The sequence below is a fragment of the Carcharodon carcharias genome, chromosome 8 (genome assembly GCF_017639515.1).
Source record: "Carcharodon carcharias isolate sCarCar2 chromosome 8, sCarCar2.pri, whole genome shotgun sequence".
NCBI classification, from domain to species: domain Eukaryota; kingdom Metazoa; phylum Chordata; class Chondrichthyes; order Lamniformes; family Lamnidae; genus Carcharodon; species Carcharodon carcharias.
In genome coordinates this window covers 76,198,448-76,219,550 of record NC_054474.1, presented here as the reverse complement: position 1 = coordinate 76,219,550, position 21,103 = coordinate 76,198,448, and the positions used below count along the sequence as shown (strand labels likewise).

Genomic DNA, 21,103 nt, shown 5'->3' with positions numbered 1-21,103 from the left:
AGTCCTTGTAAACCAATAGGTGACCTGTGGTCAGACACAGTACACTCTGAAATCAAGTGATAGACGCCACCCTGAACAGATGCTATGGATCTCTCATGAACTCCCCCAGACAAGTTCATACTGTGAGCTAACACTGTATCTTTCACGCAAGGGTTTCCAATCTCAAAACTCGCTTTGGAATCTTCATCCAAACAACACTTTCTCCATGATGCCTTCCACAGTGGTCCAATGGTTTCGATCTGTCCCTCCGATGTTCCGCTTCCTGGATCGCCACATGCATTCAAGCTTCGCCCCTCTCTCCCTCCATCCCTTCCCTCTCTCTCTCTCTCTCTCTCTCTCCCTCCCTCTCCCTTCCCCCCACTCTCCCTTCCCCCCGCTCCCTCTCTCCCCCCCCCCACCATGCGAGCGCTCGGTCTCGCTCTCTCCCTCTTCTCTCTGGTATTCAGCCATGCCTTTAGAGCACCACTATTTCACATGCCCATAGAAAGGGGTCGCCAACCTTTGGCTGTGTTCTTGAATCTTCTGGCTTCTCACAAGCCACTTTGCCTTGAGTCTGCTTCCTGCAGCTTTCTCTTTAATTTGGAGCCTTCTGTTCATTGCTTTCACTTCCACTGAACAGCATCTATTACAGATTCCCTGTTTCTTGACTTAGCTGTCGTCTTGGGACCTTTTTCTGGCTCCACTCGCTGGTTTTGGGACTTATCTTCTGTTCTTTTGGGAAATCTGCTCATCTGAACTGAAACTGCTTTTCTGTTTCTCTCTGTAGCTCTCCTGTTGCTAGGCAATAGCACAGTTTTTCTAATTTGTTTTAACTTCCCTAAACTACTTCAAGGATCATAAAACCTCAATAAAATACAGGTTTACAAAGAAATCCACAGACTTGCAGGCAACATTCTCCCAGAGAAAAACTCTAAATCAAATTCAACCCAGGTTTCACCCTTTTAACCCACAGATAAAACATATAAATTAAACTTAAGCTATAGCTTATTCCTAACACCCACCAATCCAAACGTAACTTACTTAAAATTAACTCTAGTTCCTAACAGTAGGGATTGAGGTGCTGATAATCACCTCAGCCCTGAACCAAGATGGAAATTTCATCAGGCTTTATGACCTAACTTTGTGTGAACGGTAGAGAATATAATCCAGAGAAACCACCGTCCTCAAATCACCATGACCGTTTGCTAGACTCCTGAAAATGGGAGCCACCAGAAGTACCCACGATGGCTACAATAAAGAATACGTCCCAAGCTGGTCCGAGAAGAGTGAGATTTTCAGAGTTTAATGCCACTCAAGACCCAGACGTAGCAACATAAATGGATTCTCTAGACAAAGGCAAATTAGCAAGATGATGAGAAATCACTGAAAGCTTTGATTCCAAATTTTCCAATAGGAAAATCTGGAACTAGCTTCGTCAGCTTGGTGCTTCCTGACTGTCCCAACAGGAGATGTCAAAGAGCATTGCAAATGCCATTATAACCTACCTCTTAATCACCTCAAAGGTAGCAACTACCACCAGGGGGAAAAAAGCAAAAAGGTTATTTAAACATTCTTTTCAAAATGCCACACCACACACCATCTTTTTAGCTGCCTTCACCATCAATGAGGTAGATACCTGATAACCACCAAGCCTGGGAATGCTGTCAGGATTGATGACAGCGACCCAGATTTCTTCAAGAACCAGGGCTTAAATGGATGTGGCTTGCCAAACTCCCCTCCTGCACCCTCAACACTGGGGTAATCTTGGAAGTCTAGCATCATTCCCTAGTCACTACCACCCTAAAACCGAGAAAACCAGCCCAGGATCCCAAAAGCTACAGACCCGTTGCCCTTCTGTCTACAGTCTATCTCTTCGGAAAATATTATAATCGGGACTACTTGGATCTCTGCTAAGGTTTCTTTCAAGATTAACTAATGTATACTTCCTAGTTCCCTGGCTTTATTTCTAATGGCTTACATATTCGCGTTATATTGTAGTTTTGAATGCATTTAACTTGCAATTGGGGGTGGACCATGCATTGTGTAGTTGTCACATATCTGATAAATGGAAATAATGTGGAACATGCCAGTCTTTTGAAGGTACATAGCCTATCTCCCTAAATCTTCTGTATAAGTACAATTTGTGTGCTACAGTATCTATTTCACATGACTGTTGCTAGTGTGCACTGTGGAAGGTCCATCTGTACAGTGATTTTGCTTTTTGTTTTTCACTGAAATGTAGCAGGAAGTCATTGAATTCTCAGTCACTTAAGATGCATAATAGAAGTACTGTGGCTAGAATAAAGGCCAGCCTCAGTGGATGAAATTCTAGCCAAAACTAATGAGGAAATTTTGTCGGCTGCCTATGATCATAGTGAACATCTTTCTAAAACTAGTCAAAATACCTCTTGAACAATAAAATATTGGTAACTCTGGAAGCTGATACTGGATAGTTATTTTGGCACACGATACATTTACTAAGAGCTTTGCTGTAATACCCTGCTAAGGGAAAGGAAATGTCGCAAGTAACTTTTTCTCAGCTGGTCATGGCAAGGGTGAAAAATATAAAATGTAATACTCAACATCTTATGAATACATGGATTTTCAGTACAAAGCTAACATCAGTTCAACTTAATTTTAGTCAAATGTAATGCATGGTTACTGAAAGTGAGTACTGCAATGTTTACATTGTTCAGCTTAAACACTGATTTCCATTACTTTTAACAGCTGAGGAAAGCTGTCATGGATCATGTATCAGACTCTTTCTTGGAGACCAATGTTCCCCTTCTGGTTTTGATTGAGGCAGCCAAGAATGGTAATGAAAAGGAAGTGAAAGAATATGCCCAAGTATTTCGTGACCATGCCAGCAAATTGGTTGAGGTAAGTGCAGATTTTCATAATTGTTGAATCAAGCAATTCAATCTCTGTTAGCAGCAATGATCTTTTCTGTAAAATTATCTTCTATATTCATGAATATGTAGGCTAGAGATATCCTGTGAATGAAAGATTCTGAATTTCATTACTAGCATCTTTTAGCAGCTTGAATGCATGGAACGAATGAAAGAGATTGGTAGTTGCCCCTAATATTTCATGATTAGCTCTAGAAAAGTCATTGGAGAGCCACAACTGAGTTACTCTTACTCTTAACTGGGGAGTTATGATTTTTTCTTTTGGATGAGTTTTCAGGACACAGTTGTTGGATTCTAAACATCCATGCTTAACTCAACCTAGTTTGTTGTATAAGAGTTCTAACTATAACTAGCGACACTATATGCCAGTTAGCCTAACATTTGTCATTGGAAAAATTGAATCCATCATTATTAGGAAAGTAGCAGCAGGAAGTTTAGAAAGTCATAGCAGAATCAGGCAGAGTCAGCACGGTTTTGTGAAAGGCAAGTCATGTTTGGCAAATTTATTAGAGTTCTTCGAGGATGCAACAAACAGGGTGAATAACGAACCAGTAGACGTAGTGTATTTGGATTTTCAAAAGACATTCAATAATGTGCCACATAAAAGGTTACTACGCAAGGCAAGAGTTCACTGTGTTGGGGGTGATATATTAGCATATAATAGGGGATTGGCTAACTAGTAAGAAACAGTTGAGATAAATGGGTTATTTTCAACTTGGCAAACTAACTAGTGGAGTGCACGGGTGCGCTGGTGGGGCCTCAACCATGTACTATCTGTATTAATGACTTGGATGAAGGGACTGACTTGTGTATTGTCGCCAGATTTGCTGGCGATATAAAGATAGGTAGGAAAGCAAGTTGTGAGGAGGATACAAAGTCAACAAAGGAAATTGGGCAAAAAAATCTGTCCATTTTGGCAGGAAGAATAGAAAAATTGAATACTATTTAACTGGAGAGAAATGGCAGAATGCTGCAGTACCAAGGAACCTGGGTGTCATTGCACATAATTAAAAAGACTGCAGGTACAGTAAGCAATTGTGAAGGCAAATGCAATGTTGGCCCTTATTGCAAGGGGCATGGAGTATAAAGATAGGGAAGCATTTCTTCTGCTCTGCAGGATGCTGGTGAGACCACACCTAGAATATTGTGTAGAATTTTGGCCTCCCTATTTGAGAGATATACTTGCATTGAGGTGGTCTTATGGCGTAGTGGATAGCATTCCTGCCTCTTGAGTCAGAAGTCCAGATTCAAGCCTCCCCCTAGGACTTGATGGTGCATTCATAACACAGCCAAACAGGTTGATTATCAACCTGCAAATTCTTATAACATGCATCAATGGAAGGCAGGAACAGCAGCAGAGATTCCTGGTCAGCCATGTGATGGAAAAAAAATTGGAGCATCTATCATCAATATTCATAGCTATAGACTACAACATGGATGTAAAAGTTCCACAGCAACTCTGACACCCTACATGATCTGTAACACACCACCACCACATCAGCATTGGAGGCAGCGCACAGAAAGTTCATTAGGTTGATTCCTGGGACAAAAGGGCTGTCTTATGAGGAAAAATTGAATGGATTGGGCCTATATTCATTGGAGTTTAGAAGAATGAGTGGTGATTTTATTAGAATATGTCAGATTATGATGAGGAGTTGGACGGGGTAAATGCTGGGAGGATGTTTCCTCTTATGAGGGAATCTAGAACTAGCAGGCACAGTTTAAAAATAAGAGATCTCCCCTTGAAGACTGAGATGAGGAGAAATTTCTTCTGAGGGTCCATTCATCTTTGGAATTCTCTTCCCTAGAGAGCAGTGCAGGCTGGGTTATTGAATATATTCAAGGCTGAGTTTGACAGATTTTTAATCTACAGGGGATTCCAGCGTTATGGGGGTGGGTGGGGGGCAGCAGCGATGGGTAAGCAGGAAAGTGGAGTTAAGGCCACAATCATATCAGCCATGATAATTTTGAATGACAGAGTAGGCTCGTTGGGCCAAATGGCCTATTTCCTACTCCCATTTCTTATGACCTTATTGATTTGGCAACAGAACCCATGTGGTACCTGTAGTTTATCAAAAAAATCAGATTACATGCTGAAAACTGTGGTTCACTAAATATTTTTATTCTTTTAGGTTGCCAACCTTGCTTGCTCTATTTCCAACAATGAAGAAGGTGTGAAACTGGTTCGCATGGCAGCCACCCAGCTGGAAGGCCTTTGTCCACAGGTTTGAGAAAACAATGTCCTGTTCAGTCTAAAATTTAATTAGAATTGATTTTCTTTGGTTTTAATGGGTTTTGTCTACTAAAAGAAAATGCTAAATTCTCTTCAATAAGCGCTTGTGCCACGATGAGTGGTTCCAAGTGTCTTTTGTCCTTTTTAAAACTTCAGCCATAGGCACTTCATACTAGTCTGTAACAAATTTCAACAACCGAAAGATAACATTTGCAGCAACCTTGAATATGTTTTGCTTTGTTGGTGCAGCACTAATATTTGACTTATTGGTTTAAACTAGCATGTGGCAACTTTAAAATTAAGATTTTGTGTAAATTACATGAACTTGCAAGTAACTTTGACTTCATTATGCCTAAAGTTGATTCTGTGAACTGATAACGCAAAAGCATTAGTAGCTTTAATTTATTTTCACTGTTCTTTTAGGTCATAAATGCTGCATTGGCCCTGGCTGCTAAACCTCAGAGTAAGGTGGCTCAGGACAACATGGATCTCTTCAAAGAACTATGGGAGAAACAAGTGCGTGTGCTGACAGATGCTGTGGATGACATTACTTCTATTGATGACTTCCTGTGTGTTTCAGGTATTTCTGTTATAATAAAACACCTCAATGTTGTTATGGAATATCCATGCCACTTGATTCCAGATAAAATGGGAATGAACAATTGTTCACTGTCTAGAGTAAGTGTATTTGGGTTATAATTCAGTTAATGTGGATAAACAAAGTATACCTTGAAAGCAAGTATTAGTGCTTATTGGTGCTTAAAGTTTTACTCATAGAGTAATAGGTATTTGTCACTATTCTGGTTGCTCCACATTAATTTCAAAGATGCTGAAATCATTATTTCTAACTCCCTGGTGATATTGATTTTGATATATTTCTTAATGTGACCTACCAAATAATAAATTTAGAACCCTTTGTAAATGTAAATGTTATCATTACCCGATTGAACACCATTGTTGGCCATCTTCATACCATATGCATGTAACATTAATTTGTGCCACCTCACATGTATTTTGTTATCTCGCATATTTTGTTAAAATAGCCATTATGCTTGGAGGGAATAACACAACCATCATTTTGTCATCTTAGAATATTCTAAATGCTGAAAGTTTAGATACCTTACAGCAGTACCCTGTTTATGTACTTTGGAACCAAAGTCCTTCCATATTTCGCTAACATACACCTAAATGAATTTCAGGACAAATTTTAAAAAAGATACTTTCCTGTGTCCTCCAATCCAGTAACTAAAACTGAGTTACAAAAAATCTTGACGCTGATTTTTTTTTTTAGTTCATCCAAAGGACTAGACCTTAATCTTTCCGCCTTCTCCCAATATTGGAAACTGTTTTGAATTAAGCATTCAATAATGACCTTATTATGCAAATCTTGAGAATGAATCTTGGCTCTGGTTTTGAGGTTCCTGAGCTAAGAGAATTAAGTTGAAGTTCGTGACAGAGCAGTGTTCTGCTCTGCCATTTGTTAAAATCAAGGCTGATCTGTTTGTGTTTCGAATTCCACATTCTCATCTACCCCCAATAAGCTTTTGACTCCCTTGCCTAGCAAGAACCTATCTAACTCTGCCTTAAAAATATTTATTCTGAGGCAGAGTGTTCCAAAGACACAAAACTCTCTTGAGAGAAAAAATCTCTCCTCATCTCTGTCCTAAAAAGGCAACGCCTAATTTTACATTGGGGCTCCCTAGTTCAGGACTCACCCACAAGAGGAAATGTCTTTTCCACATCCATCTTGTCAATACTGTTTAGGATCTTATATACTTCAATAAAGCCAACCCACACTCATCTAAACTCCAGTGGAAACAAACCCAGTCTGTCTCAATTTTACCTCATAAGACAACCTGCTCACTCCAGGTATCAATCAAGTAAGGCTCCTGTCAGCTGCCTCCAACGCATTTACATCGTTCCCTAAATAAGGAGACCAAAATTGCGCGCACTGTTTGAGATATAGTCTCACCAACGCCCTGTACAACTGAAGTATACCACCTTTACTTTTATGTTTAACTCCTCTCATAATAAAGGATAGCATTCCATTAGCCTTCTTAATTACTTGCTGTACCTGCATACTAACTTTTTGTGACTTATGCACTAGAACATCTAGATCCTTCTGCAGCCGTTCACCGTTTAAGTAATACTCAGCTTTTTTTTATTCTTCCTGCCAAAGTTAACAACTTTACATTTTCTCACGTATTACTCCATCTGCCATATTTTTGCCTACTCGGCCTACGTCTGCAACCTCCCTTCACAACATACAATCATCAGTGAACATCCCCACTTCTGACCTTATGATAAAGGAAAGGTTATTAATGAAGCAGCTGAAGATGGTTGAGCCTAGGGCACTACCCTGAGGAACTCCTGTTGTGATGTCCTGGCACTAAGATGATTGACCTCCAAGAGCCACAGCTCTCATTCTTTGTGCTAGGTATGACTCCAACCAGTGAATAGTTTTCCCCTTGTTTCCCATTGACTTCAGTTTTGCTAGGACTCTTTGATGCCACACTCAGTCAAATGCAGCCCCTCTCACCTGACCTCTGAAATTCAGCTCTCTTGTCCATACTTCAGACAAGGCCCCAATGAAGTCAGAAGCTGAGTGACCCCGGCAGAACCACACACTGTCAGTGAGTAGGTTATTGCTGTGTAAGTGGCGCTTGATAGCACTGTCAATGATGCTTTTCATCACTTTGCTGATGATCGAGGGTAGGCAGATGAGCTGGCAGTTGGCAAGGTTGGATTTGTCCTGTTCTTTTGGACAGCACATACCTGGGCAATTTTCTAAATTGTCCACTCGATGCCAGAACTGTAGCTGTTCTACAAACATACGGATTAGGAGCAAGAGTAGACCATTTGGCCCCTAGAGCATTCTCTGTCATTCAAGAAGATCATGGCAGACGTGATTATAACCTCAACTCCACATTCCCACCTAACCCCAATAACCTTTCATTCCCCTGCTAGAACAGCTTGGCTAGGAACATGGCTAATTCTGGTGCATAAGTCTTCTGTACAACTGCTGGAATGTTGTCAGGGCCTATAACCTTTGCAGTATTCAGTGCCTTTAGCAGTTCCTTGATATCATGGAGTGAATTGAATTGGCTGAAGACTGGCATCTGTTACACTGGGGACCTCAGGAGGAGCATGAGATGGATCATCCACTCGGCACCCTGAGGATGGTTGCAAATACTTCAGCATTATCTTTTGCACTGATGTGCTAGGCTCCCCCATCATTGAGGGTGGGGATATTTGTGGCGCCACCATCTCCGTTAGCTATTTAATTGTCCACCACTGTTCAGGACTGGATGGGCCAGGGGTGCAGAGCTTTGATCTGACCTGTTGGTTATGGGATCATTTAGCTCTGTTGCATACTGCTTCCACTGTTTGGCATGCAAGTCATCCTGTGTTGTTGCTAGACCAGGTTGACACCTTTTTGTTTAAGGTATCCCTGGTGTTGCTTCTGGCATGCCCGGCTGCCCTCTTCATTTCAAATAGTGAAAACTTAGATATAATAGTCCCAGAAACTCTGTTCATGGGGCACCGTGGCTTTAATATTGTACTCCAATGTAGTTTCAGAGATGCACATACAGTTAGCACTTTTTTTTTTAAAGAGTACTTAGGAATATAATAGTTTTCTTTGCACTTAAATGTCCCTGAAGTTCACTATATTAGTTATTTATGTGAAATGTGTGTTTCACTCAAGTAACTTGGAGGCATCTCAAAACACAGTTTTTCATATGCGGGCAAGTGTAACAGCCAATTTGTACACAACAATGTTCTACAAAAAAAAAACCCATAAAATAAATAATCAGTCTGTTTGGGCGGGGTTGGTTGAGGGGCAAATGGCACAAGTTTCCCTCTCCCTTTGGAGACCAATTGGATCTTTAACACCCAACTGAAGCATTGGAATAGGCAGGCATTTGGTCCAAAAGAAAGCACAAAGCTGCAGTAGTATTAACCTAAATTTTGTATTCCAAGTCCTGGAGGCGGATTTGAGAAACTGCTTTCTGACAAGAAGAGCGAAATGAACCAAGCTGACAAACTTCATTAATAATTAGGTTTATTTGCAGGGACCTGAATTTATTATAAACCAATTTTATATTAACCAAGATCTGTTTTTCTTTTAACAGAAAATCACATCCTCGAGGATGTAAATAAATGTGTTATCGCACTCCAGGAAAAAGATGTAGATGGACTAGACCGTACAGCTGGTGCAATCCGAGGACGTGCTGCAAGAGTTGTTCATGTTGTCACTTCGGAGATGGACAATTATGAACCTGGAGTGTACACTGAAAAAGTTCTGGAAGCAACCAAATTGTTGTCTGATACAGGTAATGACTTCATTTTTTGCTGCAAATGTTTCATTCTAAACACTACAAGTATAGCCTAGGTTGATGGGATATGCACAAACTCAAGTGTTGAATATATATGAACTGGCATGCATGTGCTTTCCTACTCCCATGTCATTTAAAGCAACAGTAGGCACCATACTGCATCCATTGTCTTCTCTCTAATTAAAAGGCTTATTACCTATGTTCGTACCAAATTTGGGACAAGTCTGCAGTCTCTTGACAGAACTGTTGGATGGATGGAAGGATGATGTGGAAGATAGAGGATGAGTTGCTGAACTGTACAATTCCAAAGACACAGTGGTCTTATGCAAAGCCCCAGTGTAACAGCTTCAAGGGTTCTGCATAAAGTACTCCATTCGGACCTTCTATAGATCACAGCAAGCACCTTTCATGGGTTTTTTTTATGGACATTGTCACTGAAATCATATGTAAATTACCTATAATCTAATTCAATAGTTTCTGCACATTCATGGTCTCTGAGACTTGGCGCAACTCTTGTGTGGCATGGTCATCAGAAATGAGCTATGCGCATCTATCGTACAAGATTTGAGCTCTTAACCTTGTGACCAAGTCCAAATAAATGACCACATTAGCCAATGTATTTACAAGAATCTAAAGAATACCATGCCCATTAGGTAGGTTTTGTTGAGCAAATGATCACATTGCATCAGGTGGTTGCTAAAGCTGATTGGGCATTTTGTTCCTGTTGCTGTTCCTGCTTGAAGACTAAATAGTCATTCCCTCAGCCCATGGTGTGCACGTGATAGCAGGGACTAGCTCTCATTGTACTGCTCTGCAGACTGGCCAGTCTGCTTTTTAGCAGTTCTAACCTGGAAGCCATGGCAACTAATTTTTTAGTTGAGATACTTAGTAAGTATAAATAAAGAAGCTAGAATTTTTGTTAGTTTGGTGTTTTTTCTTCAATGCTGTATATACGGGGTTTTATATGAGAGTAAAGAACCATGTGAAAAGTTGTCTCTTGACAGTATTTCTACATTTTTCTGGGAAGCATAAAGAAGGTTCTACTCAGTAAATATCATTGTAATCTTGTGCTTTAATTCAAATGATTCATTGGCCTAGATAGTAACACTTTTCCTCTTTGTGCCTACTGTTAAGACTTGGAGTTGCAGCTGTTTCAAGTATCTTGTATGGTGAAAATCTTTCTAAGTGTAATTAATGAATTAGTAAAGCTAATTTACTCGAGCAATGGCACTGTTGACGAGCAATTCTTCTGAACAAAGAATGTTGCTCTGCTTGGTGGAAGTAAATAGTGGTGAGCAATATTTTTCAAAGGCAGTTCAGTAACTTTGTACAGCACATGTGAAAAATGTACAAACCATTAGTGCGCATATGAATAACCTGTATTAATGCAATTCATCCATTTCCCTATCTAGTTATGCCAAGATTTACTGAACAAGTGGAAGCTGCTGTGGAAGCGCTGAGCACCAATCCTGCTCAACAGCTGGATGAAAATGAATTCATTGATGCTTCACGTCTGGTGTATGATGGCATTCGGGACATTAGGAAAGCTGTATTGATGATTAGAGTGAGTATATTTGTGTTCATGGGCAGTTTTGCTGAAAATATGTTGTTTTGAGAGGTTTATTTGTGACTAGCTTACTTGAAAACTCGAGGTCAAAAAGTTAAGTACTCGAAATAGAGCTAGTTGTTGCACTCAGCTACTGTACTACAGCAGCTGAGATCAACTAACTGATTGCAGAGCAGAGTGCACCTAGTCCATTCCTGGTCCTATAAGCCTTAGTTAATCATTGGTAAACCCACTGAGGTTTTGGAGGGGTTGTACACTACTGTTTCATTGTCAGCAATTCTGTGCATTTTTCAGGTCAAAAACTGGCATGTTGAGCCAAATGGCTTCCTTCTATGCTGTCATTCTGATTCTATAGTATGCAAAAGGCATGCTCTTTATCATCTTTCTCCATGTGGTTGTTTACTAAAAATTAAGGAAATTGACCATAATTATCTTTTCAATCTTTTTATTTTGGGTATCAACTTTCAGCTGTCATTTTGGGGGGAAAAAAACATTTTTGCATTGCTGTGTGCTTTTGTATATGCACTCACCTATTTGTGTGTTAACTGTTGTTTCAAATCAGTAAAAGCTGTTTCCCCTGGATTACTGATTGAGATTTTTATACTCACCGGCAGTGTGGTCAGTCAAGACTTTTGAGTTTTTTTGAGGTAAACTTGATAGTATTTTACTGCAGCAAATAGAAACGTTGGGCATGTGTTCCTCTGGGTGATTATCCCCACAGAGGTGAAGTGGTTGGCTGAAATTCAAATTAAAGTAGCTGAAGTGCATAACTGTGTTCAATGCAGCAATTAATTTATCTGTGAAACTAATACATTTTCTGTTCTTTGCTGCAAAATTACCCCTTCCCCAGGGAAACAATAGAACATCACAATTAGCCAAGCATTCATTACACCTTTGAAATTTCACAGATGTAACTATATGCACGAGTTGGTGTTTAAAATGCAAAACGGTACTATTAATTACAAGTTAAGAGAGGCATTTTGCAATGTAAAAATGAAATTACTATTCACTTTGGGCACAGTCGATGATTCCAGCACACACACCACCTGTTTTGAAGTTTTTTTTTCCTCAAGTTTCTGCTTAAATTTGCATGCATGTCACCAAATGCAAAACATGAAGTTTCAAGATATAACTTTTAAAAAGTTTCTTTAAATATATTTTTGATAGATTTAAAAGTGATAACTAGGTAAAGTTGGTTTATACATCTGATAAATTGGGTTTATCTCAAAAAAACCATGCATTCTTCAATGTTATTCACTTATGATTAGACTGATTTTAAATTAGTGAAAGTGACTTTAAAAGAATTTGCAAAACTGTTGTCTAGTTAGATTGGGGGTGATGGGGAGTTCCTTCAGTAATTTTTAAAAAAATTATTCAAGCCTTTCAAAATGTACCAGAAGCTCCAGTTTAATTTTTTGAGCTTCCTCAAAGGCCTGTATACGAGTGCAAATGAAACTTCCAATAGTGATTAATTCATGCTGGGGGCACAGTCAGTTTTATGGGTAGGGCTTGTCTTTAGCAGTGTTATTAGGCATGCAGAAGATAGCGGAAACTTGAGTTGCACTGAACACAATTTGAGCTTAAAATTCTGCAGTCTTTTGTGCTGATTGCACTGATATCAGAGGGCTTGCACCCAAAAAGACAGCACATTGAGCACAAAGTCCAGGCCAGGATTTTGATATTGAGGGAAGTTACCTTTTAAGATTTATAAACTTGATGGGCATACCTTACATTGGGTTAAAGTGCACAGGCAAAACCACACTATTGGTACTTATAATGACAAAGACAAGGAGTGGTTTGTGTTCTTGGTGACTTCATCTTTAATCATTCTCCACTTCAAAAAGTATGACTTCGGCCAGATTATAGAGTAATGTGCCTCAATGACATACTGCAATATCAGTAATCGGGCAGCTGTGAATTTTTTTCCCTGGGCAATCGGATGCTGTTTTGGTAGTCTTGAAATGCACCTTAATTTTTAAATATTCAGCTTATTTTTATGGCTCATGTTCTTTTTATATGCATTGTATGGATTGTTGTGATGAAATGTCTTGATGTTACAACCCTGTAATTACCTTCCATGTACAAATGAAAAACATATTGCCCAAAATAGGGTAATTTGTTTCTAACAACTGAGACGTTGTATCAAGCATAAGGTAACCTAATGTGCTTCCTCATTTATTTACCTGTTGCGTATGAATTGTAAGAAATTAGTGGATTCCTACAAATTGCACAGTTGTAGTGGTGTTGTGCCATTACTATGAATAGCAGCTATCCTGTGTGACGATTCTTAAGTGGTGCCAGCAGAAACTAAGGTTATTGCAGGTACTTTTAAATTACTTGGAGTTTGCAATAAAATGTGCCCCTATGTACTAAATTTAATGTAAATTAGACTTTTAGCATTCAGTAGAGGCCAGCATGAATTCCTATGCTCTCCCAGTGTCTATTATTAATACTGTCATCTTTTTCCTCCACTAGACTCCCGAAGAACTGGATGATTCTGACTTTGAAACTGAAGACTTTGATGTGCAAAGTAGAACTAGTGTCCAGACACAGGAAGATCAACTTATTAATGGACAGAGTGCAAGGGTAAGACATTGCCTATGTTACAATAAATTTACTTTTTTGTCTGTGGTTGATACAAAGCTCATTAACATAAGATATGCCAAAATATTGCCTGATGAAAGTGTTGCATTGTATACTTCTTGGAGAGTAACTGGCAGCTGGAAAAAAGTTACTAATCAGGCTAAAATTTTCCAACTATAAAATTTGGTGGGATGATTGTTAAACTGCTTTATAGCTAATTGAAGCAAAAATATACCACCCAGAGCATGATGTTAGTAGATTACTTGTAACTTGTTGACATTATTCAAAAAAGGACTGCAGGAAATAAGGTGTAGGATACTGTACTACTTTATCTACTGGGAATTTGACTTCAGTGCAGCCACAGCAGATGGAATGTCAGTGACAGCTGTTAGGATCCGAAGAATGAGTTTGGGCAGTTTTAGTACAGTTCCCAATGGACAAGTCCACAGTGCTCAGCTGCTCTGATTTTTGGCACTAACTACCACTATTGGAAAGTGTATGGGAAATGAAAATGTCATAAGCGTCTTATTTCTGAAGATGGGATTGAGGAATTTTATCCAAATAAGGGGAGTACGGTGAAGCATCAGCAGTACATTGGCTTAAATGGTTTGAGACTAATTTGTTGTAGGGAAGGGCTGCTTTGAAAAGTGGATTTGTTCCTGCTAAAACTGTGCTGACTTCTACTGGCCTAAATAATAAAACCTTCACAGCAGTTAGTAATATGGTATTTACCCATTGCTGGAAATCATAAAAGCCAGCAAAAAAGCTGCATGCGCAGGAATGCTATATGTGTATGCAATGATGTATACATGCACATACATACAATCTAACTGCATCTACAGTTTTTAAATCTTAAAAATATGGTTTAATTTTAGTTTGTAGCAGTAAAGCTTTGTGGACAGTGTGAATGAATGCAGGGAGCATTATCATGTCTGGCAGTAGCTGGCATTGGAAACTTTTGGAAACCATTGGGTTGTGCAAAATTGAACTATTTACACTGTTAAATGGGAGTCAAAATGTATTTATTCAATTTTTATTTGCTGTAAAATGAGGTATGAGCGGAATATGAAGAAGCAGTCAGCCTTAGCAGCTGAATAGTTTACGCAAATGAAAACATTGAATAGACTTGCATTGCCCTGTTTTAACAGAAGTATTAAATCAGGATATACATTTAATAGCAGTTTATCATTATCATTTTCTTAATTCAAGAACAATTTCTTTAAGGAATTCCTTTGAAATTGATTGAGGATGAAGCTACAGAGGTGGTGTAGCAATTGCACGCTGGATGTTAAATTAGTATATAGAAAACTCAATATCAATGCTTGAAAAAAAAAACTTGCTGGAAAATGCCTTATAAGTTGCCCTTTGCTAATGAGACCTGAGGAAGGGACATTATTCGATGAAATAAAGTAAGCTAAAGATACAGTTCCAAGGTGAAACTGATTCTTATTTTTAGAAAAACACTAGATAGCTGATGAATAGGTTGTAGACATGAACATAAATTAGCTAGTGTTATCCAGTGGCAATTTAAATTTTTATTGAATTGTCAGCTCAAAAGCAGGGATCACTGCTGGAGAAATGAATATTTTCTCTCAATACCTCTAATGGACGGTTTAAGTGATCTTGGATGAGGTATGAAATGTGTTATTTGAAAGATGATGCTGAATCTACACTGCCTTAAAACTACCTAGATTCCAATCTCAGAAAAGCAATTCCTGTTATGTGATGTAAAATCTCTCTTACAATCAAACTTCATCCAAACAGTCTCCTAAAGTGAGTTTACCAATTCATTTGAAACGTTGATGCTATGTTCTCTTCCATAGGAGTTATACTAAATGTATTCTATGTAACCCTTGCCAGCCTTCAATAAGAAGGTTGCTTTTATTGTCCAGAGGTTTAAAATACTTGTACTAATGCAATTCATAGTGGCAATTGGAATGAATAAAAGAAGAATAAAACAAATTATGTCATTAAATTATTTTTAAAACTTAATTTTTTTCTTCAAAAAGCAGACTGGCAGTTTACATACAACCTTGTTTCATGTGTGCCCTACATTTCTTGTAACATTTGGGCAGCCTTTACCTTTTTAACTATAGATCTTTTCTAGCAGATTGTCCTTGTTTTTCAGGCTATTATGGCTCAGCTTCCACAGGAACAAAAAGCAAAGATTGCTGAGCAAGTAGCCAGCTTTGAGGAGGAGAAGATCAAACTGGATGCTGAAGTTTCTAAATGGGATGACAGTGGAAATGATATCATTGTCCTAGCCAAGCAGATGTGCATGATTATGATGGAGATGACAGACTTCACCAGGTGTGCCATTAAGTGCTTATTCATAACTCTGAGCTCAGTGATTTGGCTAATGTTGCGGTTCAACATCAGAGCACTAACACAAACATTATTATGTAAAAATAGCATTACATTCCAAAATATGGTACCCTCTAAATGGCTGTATTGATTTTTATATTCCCTAAGTAATTTGCAACAAACTGTAAACGTTTTTGCCCCTTTCAAAACCATATACAAAATGATCAATGACATTCCAGTTTTTGAGAGAATCTGAAAACATTGAGACAATTGAAATCGTTCTTTACTCCTTTGACACAAAACTCATTTTGATTAAATTGGGCACCTCCTAATGCCAGAAGGAGTTCAAATCCTCATCAAATTTTGTACTTGACTTGAAAAAAATGACAACTATAGTTTACTTCATTTGAAACTATGGGTGGAATTTTCCAAGCCCGCGTTTCCAGCTATTGGTCAGCAGGGAGCTAATTGTAAAACATCATAAAATTAAAAAGCCATCCTGCCAGGCTCTTGGAATGCTGCTGTATCGTCTGTCCACGCCGATGTGTTTCACGTCAGCACGCAGACAACATGCACTTGGCTGCCTTCACTTTGAGGAACTGAGGTGAGTGTGCAGCAGCGGTCCCCACGGCTCGACTGTTGTTTACAGGCCTTGGGGAGCGGGGGCAACTGATGCCTGGCCCCGGAGGCGACTGCTGAAGGGGAGGGCTGTCTGGGCCAAGTGTTGGCCAGCTTCGGAGGCAATTGCTAAGGGGGTGGGGGTGGCGGTGGTCGTCAGGTGTTTCCCCGGCTCTGCACCCCACGCACAGGCAAATCGAGGTGGGGATCAGGGTAAGCGAAGGGAATGGCCATGCAGTAGGGACATATGTATAAACTGACCATGCCTCTGCAACTGAGACAGATCAGGCGCAGCCACAGTGATGTGATTGGGGTCGGCTCCTAGCCTGCCTACCCATGCAAGCAATGCGGTGGCACCAAAGGACCACCAAGCACTCCATACCTTACCCTCCCCCAGCCACCGCACTTAATTGGATTGTGGAGCAGTTGGTCTGCACACGTTGTACAATTTCCTCGCCAACGCTGGCCATGCAGCAGCCACTGCTGGAGGCGCTCACAGCCCCTAGCAATCTCAGCATCCCAGTTTAGACCTGTGTCCCCCATGTCGCAGATTGACAGGGCAGCCATGCAGCGCACTCATCCCTGGCCGTCTGTGGGGTGACCAGCACTCTCTGGGAGATGCTAAGGGGTGGTCACACAGGGCCAGGAAAGGTGCTACGTACAGCCATGATAACCATGACTTTCTCTCTTTCATGCTACAGGAGGACCACATCAAGATCATGGATCCTGGTGGCCTAGCTGTATGCCTAATGGCCCACAGAGACCATAGAAGACTGAGAGAGCGACTGAGGCTTCTGGCGGAAAAAATGCAGGAGCAGCAACCTCATGAAGGGGCAGCAGGGGCTCCCACACACGCCGCTCAGGAGCGACAGCGAGCCACGGCTGGTCGGCGCCTAGTGACACCCAGGGTCCAAAGACGCTGCCTGCCATTCCTGAAGGTGACTGAGACCCAGTGTCGCCGACAAATGCACATGTTTATGGACCTGGTGGCTCACATCTGCCACTTATTGCAGGACTTGGCGCCAAGGGAACATGGAGGGCATCCACTGTGGCTTTGAAAGCGACCGTGGCGCTCAATTTCTATGCCAATGGCTCCTTTCAGGGCTCCACAGCTGACCTCTGTGGGATTTCACAATCCGTCACCCACAAAGGCATCCATGAGGTCACAGATGCCGCCTTCTCCATGACACACAACTTTGTGAATTTTGCCTGGGACCGACAGCCAGGACGCAAGGGCGTTTAGATTCATTCTGATCTCGGGAGTCCCAGAGGTGCAATTGACAGTACTTATGTGGCGCTCAGGTCTCCGTCGCTACACTAGGTGGACTTCAGCCGCAAGGGCTTCTACTCACTGAATGCGCAGCTGGTATGTGACCACCAGAAACGTGCAGGTATGCACACAGTTTCCAGGAAGTGTGCTCGACTCTATATCCTGAGTCGCTTGTAGATCCCTTCAGTCTTCCAGGGTCCACGGAGGCTGCAGGGTTGGCTCCCTGGGGTCAAGGGCTACCTGCAGAGGCCGTGGCTGATGACACCCGTGTGGCAGCCTCAGACTGCATGAGAGCGACGCTACAATGAGGCTTATGCAGCAGCTTACAACTAGGTGGAGCAGACCATCGGGCTGCTGAAGATGCAGTTCTGGTGCCTGGACCGGTCTGGTGGGGCCCTGCAATACAGTCCACAGAGGGATTCAAACATCATCTTTGTCTACTGCACTCTTTACAACCTGGCATTCCAACAGGGAAATGAGCTGGCTGAGGAGGAACTGGGGGTCACCAAGGATGAGGAGGACACTGACAGGGGTGAGGGTGAGGGGGTCCTCTGTGGTGACGATGTCGGGGATGAGGCTCTCGCATTGGCTAGACAAGGCAGGCGTGCTCAGGAGGCCCTCATAGCTACCAGATTTGTGGAGGATGATGACAAAATGCAGTGAGGAACCCTCATAGACCCTCATGTTACAGTTGTGAACATTTGACCCTAGTCTGGCTTATGGCAGTGCAATACCCTCTGAGAATGCTTCTGTCATGGAAATGCAGTAGAGGCCCTAAAAGTTGCTTGATTGCAGGAGGATGATGCCAACATGCAGTGAGGACACTCCACAGGTCTTCACATAGCCTCTGAGAATGCCTGACTCCTGTCTGGCTGAGGGCAGCTCGCTTGCGCTCCATGATCAGGGCCATCTCATAGAGACACAGCCATGAAACTTTAGACGCATCTGATGCTATGTCCGCCTTCAGCACCTCAGCCCTTCAGGAGCTGGTGCACAGCATCACTGGTCGTAGATGTTGGTGTGATGAGGGCCAGCTGCACCTTAAAAGGCGCTGAGAGCACACAGAGTATGAGAGAACTCTGTGGTACCTGCCCACTACATTCTGGCAGTATTGACCAGCACGGCCGAAGTGCAGGCATCAGTAATGTTTCCAGGGAGTGAGAGGCTGGACCATCACTATGGTCAGAAGGCTGCACAGGGAAGAGGCCCTGGACTGAGACACCTGCCTTCTATGTTGTGCAGAAAGGTTTCGCATCTAAGTGACAAGAACACTGCTCATCAGTACAAGGAGCCACAGGCAGGGAAACATTCTTAGGCGTTCATTGACAAAAGTGAGCAGTATGTACATGTGATCAGGCCATGCAACTACTTTTATTTAACTTTCCTAACCCTGCCGCTATGTTTTGGTGCTCCCTGGACATCCACAGCAGAGGTGGAGGCAGCCTGCTGACTATGATGCCCTGTCTGTGACACCTTTGGCGGGCGTCCTCTGGAGGGCCGAGACTTTGTCGGTCCCAGCCTGCTTTCGGGGTCTTGCTGTGTGGCAGTGGCACCCTCCTTGGCCTGTGAAGCTGGAGCTGCGGAGATCACAGGAAGAGGAGATTCAGATGGGCTGGTCACTCCCAGAGTCACCTGGGTAAATGGCCGCAGAGTGTTGATCCTTCACCCTATGGGTGCCTGAAGGCCCCTGGCTGACTCAGTGAGCGGAAGGGGTAGCTGGAGTGAGATTGAGCCCCCCAGCACCCTTACACACTGTTGGAGACGAGCTATGGCGTCAGTGCTGGAGTTCAGCCCGCACAGCGGTGCAGGAGTGACGTCCTGGACCAAGGTCTCCACGGTGGCTGCCATCCTGCCAATGTTAACTTTGATGCGTTGCAATGCCAGCGCTATCACCGAGCATGAAGATGGACGGACTCTTCCATCGTGCCTTGCAATCTGAGGAGTGCTGCGGACATCCCTTCCTGATGTTCCCTGGCTTGCCTTTGCAACTCCAGTAACTGTGACATGACCGAGTCCAGAGGCTCGTCATCTGACTCGGACTCAGCAACTTTCTGGCCTCCAGCAGTCCTCTCAAATGCCGGGGACCTGGGAAGTCCCTGCCTTTGCCTGCTGTGGATCAGAAAGTGAGATGTTCACCAGATTGTAATCCGAAGGCTACTTTAAAGCTAGGTCCCAATGAGGTGTGTGTCTCTGCGTTGGTGGAAGGTGTGGGTTAGCGCTGTGACGGGACTTCAGGGAGGATGCCTCCAGATTTCTCTTCAAAGGTTTCTTCGGGGCTTGATTGGAAGCCCTGCGTCATGGACTCTGTGGATGTTTGGCAGATGTGCCTGTGAAACCAAGGAGAAATAATTAGCACATGGCAGTGACCTGTGAAAGAGAACCCATCACTCGCAGCATGGTTGTCTGATGGATGTGGCACTGCTGGATCATCACTTGGTAGAGCAGCACCGACCTAACCATCGGCACGGGACCGGTCCCTGTCATCACCAGCCAGGTCGATGGCTCTGTTTTCGAATTCTGTCAGAGTTTTGACCTCTGGCATCCCTCCACCTGTCTGCTTTCCCTCCTGTTGTGTGCCAGTTTGTCCTGCATGGATAGAGATGGGGAGAGTGTATCAGGATGCCTGCTGGGCCAGATGATAAGTATGCCTGGCCTGTGTGGGTGATGAGTGGTCCCATGGACAGGCTGAGGACAATGCAGGTATGTGTGAAAGAGTGAATGGTGATGTCTCTTGCACTGGCAGTGAGTGAGGGCCCTGTGGATGTGTGATGGGGTTGTTTGTGTGTGAGTTTGAAGTGATGAAAAGAGTGACTTACCATCCTGAAACGGAGGAGATCATTCGTCATTTTGCGGCGCTGTTGGCTGTCCTCTGCAGGGCGTATACACTGGCCACCGCCTCCTAAGCTGGGTTGGTGACATTGTAACCCATCCTGCAGCCTGAGTGGGGGTAGAGCACATCCTGGCAGGCCCCCCGACATCTAGCAGTCACTTGAGGGATCCGTCGTTGATGCGGGCGGCTGCAGTCTTTTTTCCTTTGCTGGCCATGTCTCCCGGGCAACGGTGGTGAGCTGGTGGCGATGAGCGCTTTGCTGGCGGCTGTCTTTTAAAGATGGCGTGATGCAACAGCAGGCGGGCGAACGAGAGGCCACCTGCCATGGCAACGACATGTTTCACGGGAGTGAATAAATAATGAGGTGGACTCAGGACAATAAGGCGTGAAAACCTGCCATTTTCATCAGTGGATAGGACTCCATTTTACCCATCTGCTAACACAATTTGTGCAATTCTGGGAAAATTCCGCCT

The 21,103-nt window shown here is 42.4% G+C and overlaps 1 protein-coding gene across 2 annotated transcripts in view; it reads left to right on the top strand.

Moving 5' to 3' along the window:
• ctnna1 (catenin (cadherin-associated protein), alpha 1) overlaps window positions 1-21,103 on the top strand; it is a 196,741-nt gene that overhangs the window by 158,414 nt on the left and 17,224 nt on the right. For both annotated transcript variants that reach the window (XM_041192980.1, XM_041192979.1), the window contains exons 9-15: window positions 2,707-2,859; window positions 5,021-5,113; window positions 5,545-5,701; window positions 9,255-9,455; window positions 10,871-11,022; window positions 13,501-13,611; window positions 15,737-15,918. In XM_041192980.1, coding sequence (XP_041048914.1) covers window positions 2,707-2,859; window positions 5,021-5,113; window positions 5,545-5,701; window positions 9,255-9,455; window positions 10,871-11,022; window positions 13,501-13,611; window positions 15,737-15,918 — 1,049 coding nt within the window. The remainder of the gene's footprint in view (window positions 1-2,706; window positions 2,860-5,020; window positions 5,114-5,544; window positions 5,702-9,254; window positions 9,456-10,870; window positions 11,023-13,500; window positions 13,612-15,736; window positions 15,919-21,103) is intronic.